Genomic DNA, 24239 nt, shown 5'->3' with positions numbered 1-24239 from the left:
TAGGATGAGCCACCACTGCATCCTACCCATGTTGTTAAGTATTTATCACCATCCTACCCATGTTACCAAGCATTTATCACTATCCTACTCATATCGTCAAACATTTATCACCATCCTACCTATGTCATCAAGCATATCACCCATGTCACCATGAGAGAACGAAGTCAGAATGAAGAGGTCAAAGTTCCCATTTTCTACATGGAGTTGGGGTGTTGTTTCAATTATCACCATCTCTCTCTTCAGTACCACTCTCCTGACTTCTTCGATACTCATGCTTGACTTTTGCAGGTTTTCTGTCACATAATCCATTTACCTCTTTGCTGAATGTCCTTGTTTACTCTTGCCTTCTTCACGAGATTTTCTTTTTTTCTGCACATCTGCCCAGACCATTGTAATCTGTTTTCTTCAACCTTTTCTGCAATTAGAGATACTTTAGCTTCTGCTGTTATGTTCTTATTTCTTTGTCTGTCCCACAGTGTGCATCCTACCACCCATCTCAGGCACTTCATCTCCATCACCTTTAGCTTCCTCAGCTGCTCTGCCTTTACTGCCCAGGTTTCCGTATGATACAGTACTACTGGTTTCACCACTGTTTTCAGCTTCTTTGGCATTTCTCTGTCATATACTACACCAGACACTCTGTGCCAGTTGGCTGTAGCCCTCTGATTCTAGCTTTGACTTCTCTTCTGCTCAACTACCCCTTCCAGGTACTTGAAGCTGTTATCCTGTTCCATTATTTTCCCTTCTGTCTCATAGGTTGGTACTGGGCTATCTGCCCGAAGGCATATATTAGCCCAGCCACGTTGTGCAGTATTCACCGCCCCTTTAGTAGTTCTATAGACCCTTGTACTAGCAGCTAGTACCCTTGGCCCCTATCTAGTAGTGCTGTTGGTGTGATCAATTCTCAGCTTCGCCATTTGCTCTTATTACAACTGTCATCAGTTTCATCCCACGTGCCTTCAGTTTGCATTCCATTCCCCTATCTTTTGCTGATGTTCTTGCATAGACTCTGCCTGTAATGCCACATCATCTGCTTACAGCAACTTTGTTGACCCGTCCCATTTCACCTGTTTGTTAATGTAGTCCATCACCAGTATGAACAACAGTGGGCTCAGTCCTGAACTCTGATGCACACCCACTCCCACTGGGAACCCCTCTGTGAAACCGAACACTGTTCATGCTTGAGTCATTGGGCCCTTGTACATAGCTTGCACTAATTCTACCAATGATTATGGGACTTTGAACCACCATAGTACTGCCTAGATCAGCTTTCTTGAGACCTTGTCATATGCTTCCTTTAAGACTAGGAATGCCCTGTTGGACTCTTTCCTCATCTCTTGCTTCTTCTCAACTATCTGTCTCACTGCAAGCATCATGGCAGCTATTCTGCATCCTGATCTGAATCCAAAGTGCTCATCTCCCATCTTACTTTCTACTAGTCTTCGTATTTATCAATCATCCTCTCCAGAACTTTCATGCAGTGTGACAAGAGTTTGATAATGTACTGCCCACAGTTGTGAATATCCCCTTTGTTCTTGAACACTGGCACTAGTATGCTTATTTTCCAGTCATCTGGGATATGCCTTTCTCTCCACACTGCTATAAGTACCCTTAGGAGCCATTTCTTCCCTACTCACCCAGCATCTTTATCATATCTGTTCTGAGCCTGCTGCTTTTCCTGACTTAATTTTCCGAAGTGCTGCTCTTACATCTTCTAGGGTGGGCTTCTCCTCTTCTGTCATTGTATGCTGTCTGAGGCAGTACATCATCTGTGGGGTTTTCTTCATACAGAAGCTGATGTAAGTATTCTTTCCATCTGACTTTGATGTCTTGTGGACTGGTGAGCAGGTTGTTACTGGCATCCATTATGAAAGATGTCTGACTATCTTCTTTATCTTTTTGTCTTTGCCTTGCAGCCTGATATAGTTTCTTTGTGCCATCTACTGATTTACTTTCCATAAGCTGGTAGAGTGCCTCTGATGCCTTGTTCTGTGCTATTGCAACTACTTTCTTAGCTTCATTGTTAGCCAACCAGTATTCCTTCCTAGCCTGTCTTTACTATTTCCCACTTTTTCCTGCACTCTTTCTTTCTTTTCATGACTTCCTGGGCTTCTGCATTCCACCAGCAGCTCTCCTTATGTACCTTATTTCCATACGCGGCTCGGCCACGTGTCTGTTTTAAATTCTCACACCTGCTGTTTTGAGGTACTGCCATTCTTCTTCAATCTCACCTAGTTCCTCTTCCTCCTGAGGTGCTAGGCCCCTGAATAATGCCTTGAACTGTCATACTTTCTCTCCAGTCAACTTCCAGGTCTTCAGCCTGGTCTCTGTTGACTTTAGAGCCTTCTCTGACCGCTGTTTGCAGCTGATTGTAGAAACCAGTGGTTTATGCTGTGGGCTGACTGTTTCACTGGGGATGGCTTTGCAATCATTGATTCTACTTCAGTGCCCTTTCCTTACTAGGAGGAAGTCTGTCTGAGTTGCATGTTGGCTACTCTTGTATGTGATCTTGTGACTGTCTTTTTCTGAACCATGTGTTTGCTACTATCAAGCCATTTGCCACACACAAGTCTAGAATGGCGTCTTCTTTACTCCTGTTGCCCCACTCATGTGGACCCAGGCAGTCCTCATATCCTGTTCTGTCTGTCCTGATATTGCATTCAATTCACCCATTATCAACACCAATTCATGTTGTCCTGCTTTATCTAGTAGGTCCTGCAACTGCTGTCTGAATGCACTCTTTTCCTCACTATCACAACCCTGCTATGGGGCATAGGCTGAGATTATGAATACTGCCCTATCATTACACTGCAGTCTGACTGCCATGAGTCTGTCATTAATTCTGATGATATCCCTTACTGCCTTCTGATGCCTCTCTCTCACTACAATTCTTACACCATTTCTAGCCTGCCCTCCACCTGAGTAGTAGACTTTGGATCCCAAGCCAAGTGGCTTTGCTGCACTGCCCTTCCATCTCATCTTCTGGATACATAGGATATCCAGCCTCCTTCGTATCATCATGTCATCCACTTCCAAGCTGTGCCCTGTCAGTGAACCTACATTAAGCGTAGCAATTCTCAGCTCGTGTTTGGCTGGTTGGTTGTTTTTACGTCCAGCTTTCGCTCAGAGCCATCCCAGGTAACCCAGGCTGGGCAACTAGACACTGGCCAGCCAGTAGCTTATTGACCCAGGGCTGCTGGGCTTTATGGCGGGCACACACTGGCCAGTAGGGGCACATACACTCCTTCCATTGTTAGCATGGGTCCCTGGTGTAGGTCAGAGTAGGCTGGGTGCTCAACCCATTTATTACTGACAAATACCCATCTCCATTTTGGCAATATTAGTTAACATGAGTGAATCACCTAGAGCCATATAATTTTTGATCATATAATATTTATTTATATTGTCATATATGTCAAGTTTTTCTAAATATCTTGAAATCTTAGTAACAGACAGGACTGCTTAGCCTCATATCAAAGCTTTCAGACAGATGAATAAAATGCTGCTGATAGTATGTGTGTAACATTAGCGGTTGCTGAGATATTTTAAATTGTTTACAAAATATTACAAACTTAATATTTACTGCATTTACTGTGACTTATACAATCCAGTTTAAGGCCTAGAACCTAAATAACACCACTATAAAAATAACTTGTGATGCAGAGTTTGCCATTTACACTTCTTTAGTAACCACTATGGTTCTTAAGATATGAGCATTTGTTTGAAATGTGAGAACATAATTTAATTTTTTCAAAAGCTTAGGTTCCACCCATTGGAAGTTACAGTACTAACTTCCAGAACTCCATTGGAGTGAATGAGCTAACGGCACTTAACAGGGATGGGTGGGGAATACCTACAGAAGGGAACCAGTTTAACTTTTCATGCCTTGAAAGCACATAAAGAGGATCAGGAGGGGAACACTGGACACCAGGGACACTTGTTTAATAATGTTTAGGTCAGGGGAATGCTAGATACTAGGGTACCTTCAATGTAGTGAAGGGAATGACATGCAGCTGTAATGTTTCACATTAATGACGTATTGAAATCTTCCATGATTTACAAGGAAAGAAGATGTTCAGTCAACAAAGGGACAGGTATGGGGTCTGTGGTGTGTGTGTGTGTGTGTGTGTGTGTGTGTGTGTGTGTGTGTGTGTGTGTGTGTGTGTGTGTGTGTGTGTGTGTGTGTGTGTGTCAGCATGGCCGGCCTTAGGCATAGGCGAACTAGGCGACCGCCTAGGGCGCCTTACAGGCCGGCCTCGTAAAGGGCGCAGTTTTGGCTTATTTATTTTTTTATTTTAATTACTGCATTCTTTCTTCCCAGTGCTTGCAGCAGGTGCTGGGAAGAAAGAATGCACTAACTAAACTAATTAAAATAAAATAAAAAAAATACAAGGGCGTCGGAAGTTCCGACTCGGAACCATGGGGGGTGAGCGCCCTCCCACTTTTACATCTGCAGCAGGTCGATTGCGGTATTAGCGTCTTCTCCTTAAACGAGAATCATGCGTGCTTACGCCAGTGTGGAAGTAAATTCAGTTTTCAGTCACACGCAAATTTTAAGCTAGCAGTTCTGTGAAGGGGGGCTAAGTCCATGTGGCAATTTAAATTAGAAAGATGATAAGTAAGTGTATGCGTGTGTAATTCAAACTGTTTGTTACTGTATGCGAGAGAAAGTGTGTGTGTCTGTGCGTGTGTCTGTTTGTGTGTATATAGAATTTCAATAACCCCTTCTGTTTGTATGAGAGAAGGTGCGTGAGTGTGTGTATGTGTCTGTGCTGCTAACAGAGAGAAGGTAGATGTGTATGTGTATAATTTAAAATAGTTATTTTGTTTATTTCTGTATGAGAAAGTACTTGTCTGTGTGTTGTTTGAGAGAGTAGGAGTGTGTGGAATTTAGACTAGTTGTTAGTTGCTGTATGAAAGAAAAGGTATGTGTATGTTGCTGTGTGAGAGAGTAGGTATGTGTGTGTCTGTGTGTGTATATTGCTATGTTTTCCACAGATTCTCAGTTTGTAGTATTCCTCGCTTGAAAAAACTTCCGGACTGCATTGAGTGACATATTTTTATGCATATCAATAAATTAGAAGACCAAAATAAGGAATATTTTTTTTTAAATAGTACTCCGATTCACTTAAAACGTTAGTAGAACAGAAGGTATAACTGAGCATAATTCTCAATTTTTAACTAAAAAAAGAGGGGGGTCTCAAGAGGCAAAATTAGGAACATTTTGCTAGATCTGGGACAGCTGATTGATTTCTGTAGGGATACCGTGTTGTGGTATTTCATAAAACGATTAAAATGCATATCAATAGAAATTAATGCAAAAAAATGCTTCAGGAGGGCTGCACCACCAAATGGTAGTTTGTTTTGTACTGTGGGGCAGGTGGAGAAGATATATAATGTATACAGTATAGCTTTTAACTTTGATTATGTATTTTCTGATAGATATTTATTTGAAATATGCAATATGGCAAGGAGGGGGGTGTCAGTCCCCCTGTTGGATGTGAGCATTATTGTTCAGGAGTCAATATCAAACTATTTTCATTACTAACTGTGTATGACTTTTTAAATAGTCTGATGTGCCATGGGTGACTGAAAACACTTGTTCTTGCAGGCATACTTCTTAAAGGTATGATTTAGGCAGTGCGTTATAATTTTGGGCCTCAGAGATTGTCTTGCTCCTTCTCGGTTTACTGATGTTCCTCATAATGGCAGACCCATTTATAGGTATGTACATTATCGAACAAATAAATACAACCTATGCAAACTCCTTTCCAGGAACTATATAGGGTCTAGCATATAAAGTTCTATTGTATAAAGTAAGACTCTGGTCTTCTTTCTGACCTTATAATATGATTTTTAAAGCTCAGAGGTTGAGAGGTATTGGGAGAGGGGTGTCAGCCCCTTATTAGATACATACATTATTTTTAAATAATGTTAACAGATAAGGCATGTATATACAGTTATTGATTAGAATAGTCCTTAAAATATCTATGGTTTTGCTGATATACTGGTGTCACAGTACATATCCAGGGTCCTTATTTGCATTATTCATTACTAAGAGGCTGACTGCCATGCAAACATAATCAGCCAGCGTCAGTCATCTGAAGACATTCTCACATCTGTGTGAAAATGGTGTGGAATCATAGCCTGCTTTAAGCACTAGCGAAACCTGTGATTGTTGGGGGACCCTGGTTCTAGGGGTCCTGCTGTTTTTTATAGGTTCATAGGTGTGTACTAGGCTAATAGCCCTGGAGCCTTTACAAGCCTAACCCATAAGATTACCCTGGCATCATGCCACCTGACCTTAGTTCCCATTGCCTCTGTCAAGTAGAGCCACTGGAGTGATCCCTGGGGTGAATTTTCTGTTTCCCATCCACTCATCAAGATTTCTCTTGAAGACGGACAGTGAGGTGCTCTGTTTGACATGTATGGGAAATCTGTACCATAGCATGGGCAGTCTCTGGGTTATGAATCTGTCCCTCCAGCATGTTCTGTTGATTGTAGTAAAGAGGTTGAGGTCTCTGGAGCATGTGGTGCGGAGGTAATTGGGATTTCTTTAGATGTAGCATTTCTAACAGAGATGGATCCTTCCTGTGGATGTGGGGCAAATAGGGGTGCTTCACGAGTATGGTGTGGGTGCGGCTTAAGGGGCACTAGAGCACTACTTCACCTAGGGCTCCATTTTAGCTAAGGCCGGCCCTGTGTGACAGTGAATTTGGGGATGCCTCTGTTTACACAGTGCAGCCCCCAACACAGTTGACTGCAGCAGGAAGTGCTGATCCACACTGCACTCTCTGGTAATTAATTGCAATTTATAGACCTGCAGATTAGCTGTTAATGGGGTCTTTCCTCAATGTGTCTATGAATTGCAAAATAAAACATAGCGTTAACATAGCCTTTCAACCCAGTCTTTAATGTGATTCAGTAGACAGTTAATGAATCCTTAGGCCTGTATTTTTATAAATATTTCAAAACTGATTTGTAACTATAGTACTGTTAAGATATATAAAAAACGTTTTTTAAAAGCAGGAATATGTATAATTTGAAATGAAGTCTTGCAAATATGGAGTAATGTTTTTAGCATTTTCAAATATTTCTGTGAATATTTTAAAGAACTTCTTTTGTTTCAACATGCATCAAAATGGGAAGTAAAATAGTCTGGAACTTGTTTCTAAGGTCCTGGAGTTGGGTTTATGTTAACAGAAAGTGGCAATAAACTGTTTATAATGGGTGCATGAAGTGTGGGAAGTATAAAGTGAGTATCAGGCAAAGGATGAGAGAACAGAAAGTACTTTGTGTCTAGTAGTGGAGAGGAGAAGCAAGGAGAGACCATCCACATGCATGTGATTTGTAAGAACAGCTGAAATAATTAAGCAGAGAAATTTTAGTACTACAGTGGTGTTAATGGATTGTAGGAGTAATTCAGTAGTTGTAGGTCTTTGGCTAACGAGGAGCCATAATCAAAACTCTTAACGATGTGGACATCCAACAAAAGGGCATCACTGAGACAGATGCCTGCTGTCAAAGCCATGGCCTCAAGTTCAGTGCCAAAAAGTGCATTGTCATCCCTTTTGGTGAAAACTCTGTACCTATGAACTACCACATAGGTGGTAGTCTACTTAACACCGAAAATGTGATAAGAGACCTTGGGACACAGGTGGACAGTAGTCTATCTCCTTTGATAATCACATTGCCACAGTAATTAGGAAATCCTTCTACATGGCACACCTCATCACAAAAGGTTTCTCATCCAGGAAAAAAGAGGTCATTGTTCCCGTCTTCTCGTCACTCATTAGACCCATTATAGAGTACAACGCCCCTTTTGGTATGTACCTCACAAGACATCTACAACAACTGGAAAGGCCGCAGAAATACCTCACAAAGAGGATTACCGGCCTCAAACAGATGCCCTACACAGACCGTCTCAAAAAACTCCAGCTTTACTCCACCGCATATCGCCTACTCAGGGGTGATCTCTGCCTAAGATACAAAGCTATGTCAAAACCAGAGCTGTTGGACATGCTCCACTTAAAGAAATCCCAATCCCTCCAAGCTACATGCTCTAGGGACCATACCTCTTAACTGTACAGCTTTTCTCACAATGTCCAGATTTTTGGCTCATATTTTTGGCCTGTTCCTCTTTTTTCCTGGCAAATCACTGGAATGATCTCAGGACTGAAGCCACTAAATGATGACATACATTGAGTTTCAGACTTCAAATCCTTCGGAAACTGTATATTAAAATAAATCCTGTTATTCTAGCAACTTTCTAAGTTTATAAAAGCAATATTTAAAATCTGTCCCTATTTGAACCCCCATTTTGTCAATCTTTGTCCAGATTTTTTGCATTAACAGGTTGAGAGGTATGCAAGGGACCTAAACCTTGTCACCACAATAAACAGAACATGCTGGAGGGATAGATTCCTTTCCCAGAGACTTCCCATACTCTGGAACAAACTACCTATCTATATCAAACAAAGCTCCTTTTTAGCACTCTTCAAGAAAAATCTTGATGATTGGATGGGAGATAGGAAATTCACCCTGGGGATCACTTCTGTGGCTCTGCTCGACAGGGGCACAGGAAAATAATTTTCTCGGGTGGCGAAAGCCAGGGTACCTTTTGGCTAGGCTTATATAGGCTCTAGGGCCAATAGCCTAGTACCTACCTATGAACCTATATCAGGAATATAGTGATGGCAGTGGATTGTTGGTGTTGGTAGTATTAGTACTACAGTGGTGGTAATATATTGTAGGAGTAATTCATGTCAGGAATATAGTGATGGCAGTGGATTGTTGGTGTTGTTAGTATTAGCACTACATTGTTGGTATTGGATTGTATGAGTTATTCATGTCAGAAGTATAGTGACGGTGGTGGATTGTTGGCATTGTTAATATTAGTACTACAGTGGTGGTAATGGATTGTAGGAGTTATTTATTTCAGGAGTATAGTGATGATGATGGATTGTTGGTGTTGTTAGTATTAGTGCTACATTGTTGGTAATGGATTGTACGAGTTATTCACGTCAGGAGTATAGTGATAGTGGTGGATTGTTGGTGTTATTAGTATTAGTACTACATTGCTGGTAATGGATTGTAGAAATTATTCACATCAGAAGTATAGTGATGGTGATGGATTGCTGGTGTTGTTAGTATTAGTAGTACAGTGGTGGTAATGGATTGTGGGAGTTATTCATATCAGGAATATAGTGATGGTGGTGGATTGTTGGTGATGGTAGTATTAGTACTACAGTGGTGGTAATATATTGTAGGAGTAATTCATGTCAGGAATATAATGATGGCAGTGGACTGTTGGTGATGCTAATATTAGTTGTAATATATTGTAGGAGTAATTCATGTCAGGAGTATAATCATGGCAGTGGATTGTTGGTGCTGTTAGTATTAGTACTACAGTGGTGGTACTGGATTGTATGAGTTATTTATTTCAGGAGTATAGTGATGGTGGTTGATTGTTGGTGTTATTAGTATTAGTACTACATTGCTGGTAATGGAGTGTAGGAGTAATTCATGTCAGAAGTATAGTGATGGCGGTGGATTGTTGATGTTGTTACTATTAGTGCTACATTGTTGGTAATGGATTGCAGGAGTTATTCATGTCAGGAGTATAGTTATTCATGTCAGGAGTATAGTGATGGTGGTAGATTTTTGGTGTTAGTATTAATACTACAGTGGTGGTATTAGTGCTACAGCTGTAGGAGTCATTTATGTCAGGAGTGCAGTGATGATGGTGGATTGTTTTGTTAATACTACAGTGGTGGTAATGGCTTCAAGAGTAATTCATGGCAGGAGTATAGTCGTGGTGGTGGATTGTTGGCGGTTTTAGTATTAGTCATACAGTGGTGGTAATGGAGTGTGGGAGTTATCCATGTCAGTAGTATAGTGATGGTGGTGGATTGTGGGTGTTGTTAGCATTAGTACTGCAGTGGTGGTAATGGATTATAGGAGTTATTCATGTAAGGAGTATAGTGATGGTGGTGGATTGTTGGTGTTGTTAGTATTAGTACTACAGTGGAGGTAATAGATTGTAGGAGTTATTCATGGCAGGATTATAGTGATGGTGGTATATTGTTGGTGTTGTTAATATTAGTACTACAGTGTTTGGTAATGGATTGTAGGAGTAATTCATGGCAGGAGTACAGTGATGGTGGTGGATTGTTAGTGTTGTTAGTATTAGAAATACAATGGTGGTAATGGTTTGTAAGAGTTCTTCATGTCAATAGTATAGTGATAGTGATTGCTGATGTTAGCATTAGTAACACAGTGGTGGTCGTAGCTTGCTAGTGTTTTTAGTGTTACTAGTACAGATGTGGTAATAATTGTTGAGGTTGTTATTAGCAACTCTAACAATCCATTACAGCTGCTGTACTAGTAAAACTCCCATGCGGTCCTGATATTAACAACAACTCCTACTTTCCAGGTCAGTAACAGTGCATCTAATTGTTCAGCTGAGTAAAACTGTACAGGTAAAAATCTGTCAAGTAATACTGCAGGTGACTTTGGAATATGGTGTGTAGCATTACAAATCAGATTCAGCTCAGATGAACAGGAGGGATAACAAATAACAGATTTGACTTCTAGAGATGCAGGTGATACTTAAGTCATTTAATTAAGAGTAGAGGTAATATCTGTGAATATTACCACTGAATGCGAGTTGAGCAGCACATACCATAACACTGTCTAGGTGCATTACATTACATTCAGGTTTCTAAAAGTTGTAGTCTGCTGTAGTATGCAAGTGACATTAGCCTGCTGTAATATATAAGTGACATTAGCCTGCTGTAGTATGTAAGTGACATTAGTCTGCTGTAGTATGTAAGTGACAGCCTGCTGTAGTATGTAAGTGACATTAGCCTGCTGTAGTATGTAAGTGACATTAGCCTGCTGTAATATGTAAGTGACATTAGCCTGCTGTAGTATGGAAGTGACATTAGTCTGCCGTAGTATGCAAGTGACATTAGTCTGCTGTATTATGTAAGTGACATTAGCCTGCTGTAGTATGTAAGTGACATTAGCCTGCTGTAATATGTAAGTGACATTAGTCTGCTGTAGTATGTAAGTGACAGCCTGCTGTAGTATGTAAGTGACATTAGCCTGCTGTAGTATGTAAGTGGCATTAGCCTGCTGTAATATGTAAGTGACATTAGTCTGCTGTAGTATGTAAGTGACATTAGTCTTCTGTAATATGTAAGTGACATTAGTTTGCTGTAGTATGTAAGTGACATTAGCCTGCTGTAATATGTAAGTGACATTAGCCTGCTGTAGTATGTAAGTGACATTAGTCTGCTGTAGTATGTAAGTGACATTAGCCTGCTGTAATATGTAAGTGACATTAGTCTGCTGTAGTATGTAAGTGACAGCCTGCTGTAGTATGTAAGTGACATTAGCCTGCTGTAGTATGTAAGTGACATTAGTCTGCTGTAGTATGTAAGTGACATTAGCCTGCTGTAATATGGAAGTGACATTAGCCTGCTGTAGTATGGAAGTGACATTAGTCTGTTGTAGTATGCAAGTGACATTAGTCTGCTGTATTATGTAAGTGACATTAGCCTGCTGTAGTATGTAAGTGACATTAGCCTGCTGTAATATGTAAGTGACATTAGTCTGCTGTAGTATGTAAGTGACAGCCTGCTGTAGTATGTAAGTGACATTAGCCTGCTGTAGTATGTAAGTGACATTAGCCAGCTGTAATATGTAAGTGACATTAGTCTTCTGTAGTATGTAAGTGATATTAGTCTGCTGTAGTATGTAAGTGACATTAGCCTGCTGTAGTATTTAAGTTACATTAGTTTGCTGTAGTATGTAAGTGACATTAGTCTGCTGCAATAGGTAAGTGACATTAGTTTGCTGTAGTATGCAAGTGACATTAGCCTGCTGTAGTATGCAAGTGACATTAGTCTGCTGTAATATGTAAGTGACATTAGTCTGCTGTAGTATGTAAGTGATATTAGTCTGCTGTAATATGTAAGTGACATTAGCCTGCTGTAGTATGTAAGTGACATTAGTCTGCTGTAGTATGTAAGTGACATTAGCCTGCTGTAATATGGAAGTGACATTAGTCTGCTGTAGTATGGAAGTGACATTAGTCTGTCGTAGTATGCAAGTGACATTAGTCTGCTGTATTATGTAAGTGACATTAGCCTGCTGTAGTATGTAAGTGACATTAGCCTGCTGTAATATGTAAGTGACATTAGTCTGCTGTAGTATGTAAGTGACAGCCTGCTGTAGTATGTAAGTGACATTAGCCTGCTGTAGTATGTAAGTGGCATTAGCCTGCTGTAATATGTAAGTGACATTAGTCTTCTGTAGTATGTAAGTGACAGTCTGCTGTAATATGTAAGTGACATTAGTTTGCTGTAGTATGTAAGTGACATTAGCCTGCTGTAGTATGTAAGTGACATTAGCCTGCTGTAATATGTAAGTGACATTAGTCTGCTGTAGTATGTAAGTGACATTAGTCTGCTGTAGTATGTAAGTGACAGCCTGCTGTAGTATGTAAGTGACATTAGCCTGCTGTAATATGTAAGTGACATTAGCCTGCTGTAGTATGTAAGTGACATTAGTTTGCTGTAGTATGTGACATTAGTCTGCTGCAATAGGTAAGTGACATTAGTTTGCGGTAGTATGCAAGTGACATTAGCCTGCTGTAGTATGTAAGTGACATTAGTCTGCTGTAATATGTAAGTGACATTAGTCTGCTGTAGTATGTAAGTGACATTAGTCTGCTGTAATATGTAAGTGACATTAGCCTGCTGTAGTATGTAAGTGACTTTAGTCTGTTGTAGTATGTAAGTGACATTAGCCTGCTGTAATATATGTGACATTAGTCTCCTGTAATATGTAAGTGACATTAGCCTGCTGTAGTATGTAAGTGACAGCCTGCTGTAGTATGTAAGTGACATTAGCATGCCGTAGTATGTAAGTGACATTAGCCTGCTGTAGTATGTAAGTGATATTATCCTGCTGTAATATATAAGTGACATTAGTCTGCTGTAGTATGTAAGTGACATTAGCCTGCTGTATTCTGTAAGTGACATTAGTCTGCTGCAATAGGTAAGTGACATTAGCCTGCTGTAGTATGTAAGTGACATTAGTCTGCCGTAGTATGTAAGTGACATTAGTCTGCTGTAGTATGTAAGTGACATTAGCCTGCTGTAGTATGTAAGTGACATTAGTCTGCTGCAATAGGTAAGTGACATTAGTTTGCTGTAGTATGCAAGTGACATTAGGTTGCTGTAGTATGCAAGTGACATTAGCCTGCTGTAGTATGTAAGTGACATTAGTCTGCTGTAGTATGTAAGTGACATTAGTCTGCCATAGTATGTAAGTGACATTAGCCTGCTGTAGTATGTAAGTGACATTAGCCTGCTGTAGTATGTAAGTGACATTAGCCTGCTGTAGTATGTAAGTGACATTAGTCTGCTGTAATATGTAAGTGACATTAGTCTGCTGTAGTATGGAAGTGACTTTAGCCTGCTGTAGTATGTAAGTGACATTAGTCTGCTGAAATAGGTAAGTGACATTAGTTTGCTATAGTATGCAAGTGACATTAGCCTGCTGTAGTATGTAAGTGACATTAGCCTGCTGTAGTATGTAAGTGACATTAGTCTGCTGCAATAGGTAAGTGACATTAGTTTGCTGTAGTATGCAAGTGACATTAGCCTGCTGTAGTATGTAAGTGACATTAGTCTGCTATAGTATGTAAGTGACATTAGCCTGCTGTAGTATGCAAGTGACATTAGTCTGCTGTAGTATGTAAGTGAAATTAGCCTGCTGTAATATGTAAGTGACATTAGCCTGCTGTAGTATGGAAGTGACATTAGCCTGCTGTATTATGTAAGTGACATTAGTCTGCTGTAATATGTAAGTGACATTGCTGTTGATAGCTGGATGAGATGTATATAGTGCCTTCCTTAGGCCAAAGTAAAAAGCTTCAAGATCAAAGCAACATCTTGACCCAGTAAAATTACAAGTAACACTTCTCTTACGAAATATTATAAGTAACGTTTACAAAAAGTAAACTAGACGGGTAAGTCACCAATGCGATTGACGAGGGGAAGGTGGTCCACACAGCCTACTTGGACCTCGCAAAAGCCTTCGATACAATACCCCACTCGGGCATTATAGATAAGCTCACCAGCTTAAATATAAACCCCTATGTCACTAGATGGATTGCAAACTGGCTCAAGGACAGAACCCACATGGTTAGAATTGCTGGAGCCATGTCAGCCTCCAAACCAGTTACAAGTGGGGTCCCACAAGGCTCAGTCCTGGGACCACTCTTGTTCAGTATATATTTCTCGGAGGTACAGGCCAACACGGAAGGACTGTGGCTGACCAAGTTCGCAGATGACTGCAAACTGGGCGCCATAATTGACTCTCCAGCTGACACAAGCATCCTCCAAAAGGGCCTCATAGAAACAGACAACTGGTGCCAGAGCCATGGCCTCAAGCTAAATGCCAAAAAGTGTATAGTCATCCCCTTTGGCAAAAACAAAGTGCCCACAAATGACCACATAGGTGGTATCCATTAAGTACAGAAGAAGTAATTAGGGACCTGGGGACCCAAGTTGATAGCAATCTCTCATTTGACAACCACGTGGCCAAAGTGGTTAGAAAAACATTTTATATAGCCCACCTAATCATGAAGGGATTCACATCTAGATCAGGGGAGGTCATCGTGCCTCTTTACTCATCCCTCATCAGGCCCATAATTGAGTACAATGCCCCTTTTGGGATGTACCTTACCAGACACCTGCAGCAACTGGAAAGACCCCAATAGTATCTCACCTAGAGGATCAAAGGGCTCAAACAGATGCCATATGCTGCCCGGTTAAAGAAACTCCAGCTCTACTCAGTGGCATACCACCTGTTCAGAGGCGATCTGTGCCTGATGTATAAAGCCATGTTCAACCCGGAATTAATGGACATGCTGCACCTCAGAAAATCCAAATCCCATCGAGCTACGCGTTCGAGGGACTTGAACCTCAGCACTGAAATAAATAGGACATGCTGGAGGGACAGATTCATAACCCAGAGGATCCCTTCACTCTGGAATAAAATCCCAGTCCAGGTTAGGCAGAGTCCCTCATTGACTCTCTTCAAGAGGAATCTTGATGAGTGGATGGGAGATCGTAGGTTTACCCCGGGTATCACTTCTGTGTCACTGTTAGACAGAGGCACAGTATACTAACCTCGAAAAAGGGCATAGCAAAATAAATTTAAAATGGGTGGCGAAAGCCAAACACATTCTGGCTAGGCTTATAAATGCCCTAGGGCAGATAGCCTAGTATGAACCTATGAACCTATGAACCTAAGTGTTATTTTCCCAAATTATGTATTTATTTATATTGTTTGACCCTATACATGTTGAAAGTTAAATTGCATAACACGCTGCCATAACTTTGGCTTCTGAGCAACAATTCCTTGCCATCATCTGGGCATAGAGTCTTATCTGATTATAGAACAGCACTGTTTTTCAAAAAAGGAAATCAGACTCCCTGTGAAGGCATAAACAGTTCCAAATTAGGGTCAAACAAACGTATGAAAGTACTGAAGTCAAAAATGTTAATTATTTTTATACATTTGTTTTTGTTTGCAAAGCACTGATGAAGTAAAAGCTTAGGGGCAAGTGGGCTGTGGTGTTTTAGTAAAAAAAAAAAAAGACAACTAACCATTTACTCAATGGATGTATTTATTATTTATTTAATGGATTTATTGTATTCATGGGGGACTCAGCAATCGGCCCAGCTGTGATGATGTTTATTTGCACTTTGCTGACTGGGTCATTCTGGTTATTGTCACTAGGCTAGTCATAAACAAAAACATTTTGGGTTGTAATGTGTCTGTCAGTATGCATTTTTAAGATTGTCAGTCACAGCTAAACTCCCTACTATGTCTTTAACACTAAAATTAGAATAGTTAGTTTTAAGAAACTGTTCTGTGTATAGTTTGGTAACATCTATTGTTAATTTCTGTTTCCTGTTTAACACCTGCAGTTGGCGAGCCCATGAACTCAGAAGCCTGGGACTGGTATTTCCATGTTGTGGGAGGTGGACGTAGCCCTGTTGTAGACACCTGGTGGCAGACAGGTAAGCAGATGATGATGATGACGTCTGACATGTTAACTGCGAAACAAAACACATTGTGCCTTGCGGGTTTACCTGATTAAAAGAAAAAAAGTGAAACAGAATACAGTTCCAAACCTGGAATGTAAAAACAGAGCAGTATTAAAAAGAGTTTCTATTTTTTGGTTATATACCTTCAGATTTAAGTTTTCATCAGATCACCAATTAAGGAATTTGGTTTGCTTGTGCTTTATAGATAGACTGCTCAAGAGAGCTTTAGTCGTCTTTTGAAATGATCATATAAGTTGTGGGGATGAAATATCAGCCAGGTCTGAAACAAATCACAAAAGATTTGAGAACATCTGGCATAATTATATTTTTGGAAAAAAGAATCACACACATATACCTGTATTGACATATGTAGATGTATGTAGACAGACAAAGACATAGTTGGTATATGAGTAGACATACAGATGTCCCCTCTTCATCTGTATAAACTGCTGTAAAACTGCTGAGTTCTTTGTATGAATCCTATGAACTAAGATGTAGGCATTAACAGGTGTTATAATACATATAATTAGATGGTATTTCATCTGGTGCATTTGTTCATTGTATAGTTATTCATGAGTATGCAGGGATTGCATATGCAAGGCACTTGTGGGGGTCCATGTGCATACAGTGGCATAGTGGAGTTGGATGTCCCTAATGACATGGTTTGTAGGTGAAACCAAAATAACCCTAACCTTCCTACAATCCTACAAAACAGTAGAAGCTAGATGCAATAAAGATGATTATATATCACAACACAGGGATTACAGTGGGTTCGTGGCAGGGACCTGGTCTGGGGAGACATAAGGGCAGAGACCTGTCAAACAGGTTTATATAGATAAGAGCCTGATATCCAGATAAGGATCTGCCCAACATCAAAGAGGTCAGGGAACTTGAAGAAATAGCCTGAAAGTCCAGAGCTACACTAAAAGGCAGAAGGCAACTGGAAGGCCATAGAGTTAGACAACCGGTGTTCTAATTCAGGCAAAATTTGATTCTATGCTATTACTCTTACAAGCTAAAGTGAGCTTAAATTGGAGTGTTTGTTAAATGGGAGAATATACAGTACAGAAAGAAAAAAAGGGGGAAACATATTGCTCGTACAAGGTTTCTGGAATGTCAGAGTGTTATTAATGGCGACTGACACACCAAGAGTGAAATATTAGTTTATTGGATATCAGTAGTATCTGTACTCAAAACCTCAGCCTCTGTGTTAAGAAGTCAAATTGCTTTTGTTTCATTTACTGACCAGATGCTTGAAGTAAAGTAAGAATGAACAAATTACCACTGAAAGTTACCTCGGAAGTGTTAGAAACTATGTGTGATAACCAGGAAAGGCAATGTGTATGCTGACATTACACTGCCATGCTCAGTGCAGTAGCATAGCAAAGGAGGGGGAAGGGTGCAACTGCCCTGGGCACAAAGTGTTTGGGTGTGTAATTATGAAGTGCATTTCTTGTAGTCTTCTTTCTGTACTGGCATTGCTGTGCCAGTGTGGGTAAACTGTAGTAAGCTGGTTGCTGTAAATGTAGCAGTATATTGTAAATTAGCATGACTACAAACTATGGAGCTTGTTTTGTTAAAACTATGTCCACAAAACATGCAGTACATAAAGAGCTCATACATTTTAAATAGCTGTTTGTTAACTTGTGCTGTACTAAATACAGCCATAGAATTCTCTTTGCTACACCCAAAGGTAGAGACAGGCAAAGGTGGAAACAATGCCACGGAAGCTAGACTCTCAGAGTAAATAAAGTGGAACAATTCTTATAACAAATTTAGAAAGAACTGTATGGCTTGAATTGCAGAGTAAATTGCTGAAGAGTTGCCTACCAAAAATGTATGTAGTGACTATACTAAGCTGATTTAAGGAATTACTGAAGCTGGTTGGTAATGAGTACTATACGGGGGATTCAAACTGAAACAAACAAAAATGTTTACCACATTTTAAATGCAGAAGTGAAGCCAGTGAACTACAAATGTCAAAGTAGCCATGACTTGTGTGTGTTTCGAGGGAGGGGGCGGATGTGGAACTCCCCTAGTCAATATAAAGTTTGGAAAACCAGTGTGCTTAAAAGAAGGCCTTATTAGCCAGTGTAAAATATGAAAAAAATTGAAGCAATAATTGTATTGAAAAGAGTTTTGTGGGAGCACAAAGTCTGTATCTACCCTAAAGAATTTGCGAAAACCTTACTATAGGTGTTTGTGGTGACATTAACAAAGTCAGGCAGAAAGTGCTGGCATGTACGGCAGAAAGTTAAGTTTAGTTTCTGTTACCATGTCAGGCAGAAAATAAAATTGTTTACATTGGAAGCTGCAGTAATAAAAAGTAATCTTCTCTTTCGGCTGTTCCCGTTAGGGGTCGCCACAGAGGATCATCTGTTTCCATTTCTTCCTATCATCTACATCCTGCTCTGTCACACCAACCACCTGCATGTCCCCTCTCACCACATCCACAAACCTAACCTTAGGCCTTCCTCTTTTCCTCTTACCTGGCAGCTGCATCCTTAGCATCCTTTCCCCAATATATCCAGCTTCCCTCCTCAGCACATGTCCAAACCAACGCAATCTCGCCTCTCTGACTTTGTTTCCAAACCGAACAACCAGAGCTCACCCTGTAATATACTTATTCCTAATCCTGTCCATCCGTGTCACACCCAGTGCAAATCTTAACACCTTTAACTCTGCCACTTCCAGCTCTGACTCCTGCCTTTTTGTCACTGCCACCGTCTCCAACCCATACAACATAGCTGGTCTCACTACCCTCTTGCAGATCTTCCCTTTCACTCTTACTGGTACTCGTCTGTCACAAATCACTCCTGACACTCTTCTAAACCCACTCCACCCTGCCTGTACTCTCTTCTTCACCTCTCTTCCACATTCACCATTACTGTGAACTGTTGATCCCAAGTACTTAAACTCATCCACCTTCACCACCTCTTCTCCCTGCATGCTCACCATTACTCTATCCTCCCTCTCATTCACACACACATATTCTGTCTTAGTCCTGCTGACCTTCATTCCTCTCCTCTCTAGAGCATATCTCCACCTGTCCAGTGTCTCCTCAACCTGTTCCCTACTCTCACTTCAGATTACAATGTCATACTCAAACATCACAGTTCATGGGGACTCCTGTCTGATCTCGTCTATCCACCTGTCCATCACCCTTGCAAATAAGAAAGGGCTCAGAACTGATCCTTGATGTAATCTCACCTCCATCTTGAATGCATCCGTCACTCATACCACAGACCTCACCACTGTCACACTGTCCAAGTACATAGCCTGTACCACTCTTACATACTTCTCTGCCACTCCCGATTTCCTCATACAATTCCACAACTCCTCTCTAGGCACCCTATCATATGCTTTCTCCAAGTCCACAAAGGCACAATGCAACTCCTTCTGACCTTTTCTATATTTCTCCATCAACACTGTCAGAGCAAACACTGCATCTGTAGTGCTCCTTCCTGGCATGAAACCATACTGCTGATCACTAATCATCACCTCCCCTCTTAACCTAGCTTCCACAACTCTTTCCCATAACTTCAAGCTGTGGCTGATCAGTTTTATCCCTCTGTAGTTACTACAACTCTGCACATCACCCTTATTCTTAAAAATAGGTACCAAAACACTTTTTCTCCACTCCTCAGGCATTCTCTGACTTTCCAAGATTTCATTAAACAATCTGGTTAAAAACTCCACTACCATTTCGCCTAAGCACCTCCATGCTTCCACTGGTATGTCATCTGGACCAACAGCCTTGCCATTCTTCATCCTCTTCATAGCTGTCTGCACTTCCTCCTTGCTAATCTGTTTCACTTCCTGATTCACTATGCCCACATCATCCAACCTTCTCTCTCTCATTCTCTTCATTCATCAGCCCCTCAAAGTACTATTTCCATCTACTCAACACACTCTCCTTGCTTGTGAGTACAGTTCCCTCACTGTCCTTTATCACCCTTACTTGCTGCACATCTTTCCCAGTTCTGTCCCTCTGTCTAGCCAATCAGTACAGATCCTTTTCTCCCTCTTTAGTGTCCAATCTTTCATACAACTCTCCATATGCCTTATCCTTAGCCTTCGCCATCTCTCTCTTTGCCATGCACCTCATCCCCTTATACTCCTGTCTACTTTCTTCATCTCTCTGACAATCCCACTTCTTCTTCGCCAGCCTCTTCCTCTCTCTACTCTCCTGTACTTCCTCATTCCACCACCAGGTCTCCTTGTCCTCCTTCCTTTGTCCAGATGTCACACCAAGCACCTTTCTAGCTGTCTCCCTTACCATCTCTGCTGTAGTTACCCAGCTCTTCACTGCCCCTCAGTGCCTGTTTTAACTCTTCCCTGAACTCCACCTCACAATCACTCTTTTTCAACTTCTACCATTTGATCCCTGGCACTGCTCTCACACTTGTCCTCCTCTTCTTGATCACCAACATCATCCTACAGACCACCATCCTATGCTGCATAACTACACTTTCCCCTGTCACCATTTTACAGTCTCCAATCTCCATCAGACTGGCCCTCCTGCATAGGATATAATCCACCTGTGTGCATCTTCCACCACTCTTGTACATCACCCTATGCTCTTCCCTCTTCTTAAAATACGTATTCACCACAGCCATGTCCATCCTTTTCGCAAAATCCACTACCATCTGACCTTCTGCATTCCTTTGTTTAACACCATACCTACCCATCACTTCCTCATCCCCTCTGTTCCCTTCACCAACATGCCCATTGAAATCTGCTCCAATCACTAGTCTCTCATCATTGGATACACTCACCACCACTTCATCCATCTCACTCCAAAATTTTTCTTTCTCATCCATTGCACACCCAACTTGCGGAGTGTATGCACTAACAACATTCATCATTGCACCATCAATTTCCAGCTTCATAAACATTACTCTGTCTGACACTCTTTTCACCTCCAAAACACTCTTGGCATTCTGTTTCTTCAGGATAACCCCTACCCCATTTCTCCTCCCATTCACACCATGATAGAACAATTTGAATCCACCTCCTATACACCTGGCTTTACTCCCCTTCCATCTGGTCTCTTGCACACACAATAAATCAACTTTCCTTCTCTCCATCATATCAGCTAGTTCTCTCCTTATACCAGTCATACTGCCAACATTCAAAGTTCCTACCCTCACTGCTACACTCCTAACCTTCCTCCTCTCTTTCTGCTTTCGGGCATGCCTTCTCCCTCTTCTTCTCCTTCGGCCAACAGTAGTCCAATTTCCGCCAGCACCCTGTTGGCTAACAGTACTGGTGGCAGTCGTTGTTAACCTGGGCCTTGACCGATCCAGTATGGAAATCTGTATTGCTGTCCACATATGTTATTTGGCAGAGGTTTTACACTGGATGCCCTTCCTGATGTAACCCTCCCCAATTATCCATGCTTGGGACCGGCACAAAGAAATGCACTGGCTTGTGCATCCCCAGTGGCTGGGTTATAATAAATAAATAAATAAATAATAATAATTAGTTAATAATAAATAGTAATAAAACGTAATGAACAGAACAAATACTTTTGTTATGGAATTGTGGCAGAAAGAAATCAGGTTATCTTGTTATGAAAGGTTATCTTGTTAAAAGGGAACAGCAGGCACATGACAAATGTTGGAGGTATGAATCTTAACTAAATCCTGTAGTTGAGGCTCTGTGAGAAAAAAAAATGTATCTAGAAAATAAATAAATATGGACACTTTCTGAGACAAAGCTGTGAACTAAAGTGTACTTTGTGACCTGATACTAAAACCAAAAATCAAATAAGTTCCAAGATCTTAAACAGCACAAAATCAGTGCATAAGAATCAGAAGTGTAATTATGTAATCTAGCACCTTGTGCAAATCACCAAACAAAAATCACACCACCTCAACTCACAGGTGAGAAGAAAATTTTTAAAAGAGAAAAAGAAAACAGGCTGCTTACTACAAGTGATTACAAGCAGCTTTCTACAGTTACTACCACACACTGACAGAAGCATAGGTAGTTCAATTAGCACCCTGGGCTGGTACTATGAACTAACTCCCCACCCCCTGAGCTCTTCAAGTGAGGCCCCCTGCCCTCCTCAGTAATCAGTGCTAACCTTAATGCTGCCCCTTCCCCAAACCTAAACCTACACCTTACCGTCATTAAAACCTTCCTATAACACTGCAACTATGCAGAAAATTTTGAGGCTAGTGTTATTGGGGGGGGAGGGGGGATTTAGTTTTAATATTAGGAGAGGAAGTAGTTTTTCTCTGTTCATAGGTTCATAGGTTGGTACTAGGCTATTGGCCCTAGGGCCTATACAAGCTTAGCCATAACAATTCCCTGGATATTTCTTCCCACAATATTTACTTCCCTGGACCCCTGTTTAGCAGGGTGACTGACATGATCCCCGGGGTGAATTTCCTATCTCCCATCCAATTGTCAAGGTTCCTTTTGAAGAGGGCCAAGGAGACACTCTGCTTAACATGTATGGTCAGTCTATTCCAGAGTATGGGGAGTCTCTGGGTCAGGAACCTATCCCTCCAGCATGTTTTGCTCACTGTGATGACAAAGTTTAGATCCCTGGAGCATGTGGCTCTGAGGGATTGGGATTTCTTTAAGTGGAGCATGTCCAACAGCTCAGGGTTTGACATGGCCTTGTATGTTAAGCAGAGATCACCTCTGAGTAGACGATATGCCACAGAGTATAGCTAGAGTTTTTTTAGACAGTCAGCATATGGCATCTGCTTTAGGCCTGTGATTCTTTTAGTGAGTTATTTCTGCGGCCTTTCCAGCTGTTGCAGATGTCTTGTGAGGTACATACCAAATGGGGCATTGTACTTTATAATGGGTCTAATGAAGGATGAGTACAGTGGGACAATGACCTCCTTTTTTCTGGATGAAAAGCCCTTAGTGATGAGGTGTGCCACATAGAAGAATTTCCTGACTGTTGTGGCAATGTGGTTATCGAAGGTGAGACCATCTGCAAACTTTGTTAGCCAGAGTCCCTTAGTGTTCGCCTGTACTTCAGAGATGTAGATGCCAAACAAGAGCAGTCCCAGGACTGAACCCTGAGGTACTCCACTTGCCTGGAGCTGGATTTGGAGTCGGCTACTTTTACAATCTGGGTTCTGTCAGTAAGCCAGTTGGCAACCCATTGAGTGATGTAGGGATTTATGCCCAGCTTCGTAAGTTTATCTATGATTCCAGAGTGGGGGATGGTGTCAAAGGCCTTGGCGAGGTCCAGACAGGCTGTGTGGACTGCCTTACCCTCGTCCACAGCTCTGGAGACTGATTTGAAGAAGTCAGTCAGGTTCAGGAGACAAGATCGGCCCTTCATGAAGCCAAACTGGGTGGGGTCAAGTGTTTGAAGGTTTCCAATGTCTTTGTTTATAAGTTCCATGATAATGCATTCCATGCCGTTGCAGATCAGGCTCGTCAGACTGATGGGACAGTAGTTCCTGGGATCCAAGGTGGATCCCCCCTTGTGGAGTGGGATAACTGTAGCTGTGCTCCACTCAGTGGGCACAAAGCCTTAGGTGAGGCTATGGTTATACATGACACATAGGTGAGGTGCCAGTTCATTTTGTAATTCATGTAGTACATACCCCGGGATGTCATCTGGTCCCATGGATGCTGTATTCTTAGCTTTGGAGAGTGTGGTTTCTACCTGTGTGGCCGTGATTACCAGAATTTGGCAATATTTTGGTACTGAGATGGGCCCTTTAGGGGGTGAAGTTGGCACTAAATTGATCTGCCAGGATATTGGCAATATCCTTGTGATCAGTATATTTAATGCCATTCTGTTGTAGTTCAGAGTTTGCCATTTAGATTTTTGACATAACTATAGAATGTCTTGTGGTTGCCTTTGGAATCTTTGGCAATTTTATTTTCGTAACTAGCTTTTGAGGATTTTATGAGGGATCTTAGCTTCTTATTGAGGCTGGTAAGGGAGTTTTTTGCATCCTGGGATTTTCCTCTTTTCTGCAACAGTTTCTTCCTTTTGTTGTATAGTTTGTTTATGGCAGGGGACCACCAGATTGGCTTCCTTTATTTGGAGGAGAGCATCTTGGTTCTATTTGGGATGGCACAATTCATGCATGAGTGGATGTGCTCATACAGTGCCTTAGT

The 24239-nt window shown here is 41.3% G+C and overlaps 1 protein-coding gene across 2 annotated transcripts in view; it reads left to right on the top strand.

Moving 5' to 3' along the window:
- The window catches only part of LOC122804648 (acetyl-coenzyme A synthetase 2-like, mitochondrial), an 874305-nt gene that overhangs the window by 590537 nt on the left and 259529 nt on the right, over positions 1 to 24239 (top strand). For both annotated transcript variants that reach the window (XM_044074629.1, XM_044074630.1), the window contains exon 8: positions 16014 to 16106. In XM_044074629.1, coding sequence (XP_043930564.1) covers positions 16014 to 16106 — 93 coding nt within the window. The remainder of the gene's footprint in view (positions 1 to 16013; positions 16107 to 24239) is intronic.

Source organism: Protopterus annectens, chromosome 6.part0 (genome assembly GCF_019279795.1).
Source record: "Protopterus annectens isolate FY-2018-M chromosome 6.part0, PAN1.0, whole genome shotgun sequence".
NCBI classification, from domain to species: Eukaryota; Metazoa; Chordata; order Ceratodontiformes; family Protopteridae; genus Protopterus; species Protopterus annectens.
The sequence above is the reverse complement of the archived record's forward strand: the minus strand, read 5'-3'. Positions and strand labels throughout refer to the sequence as shown.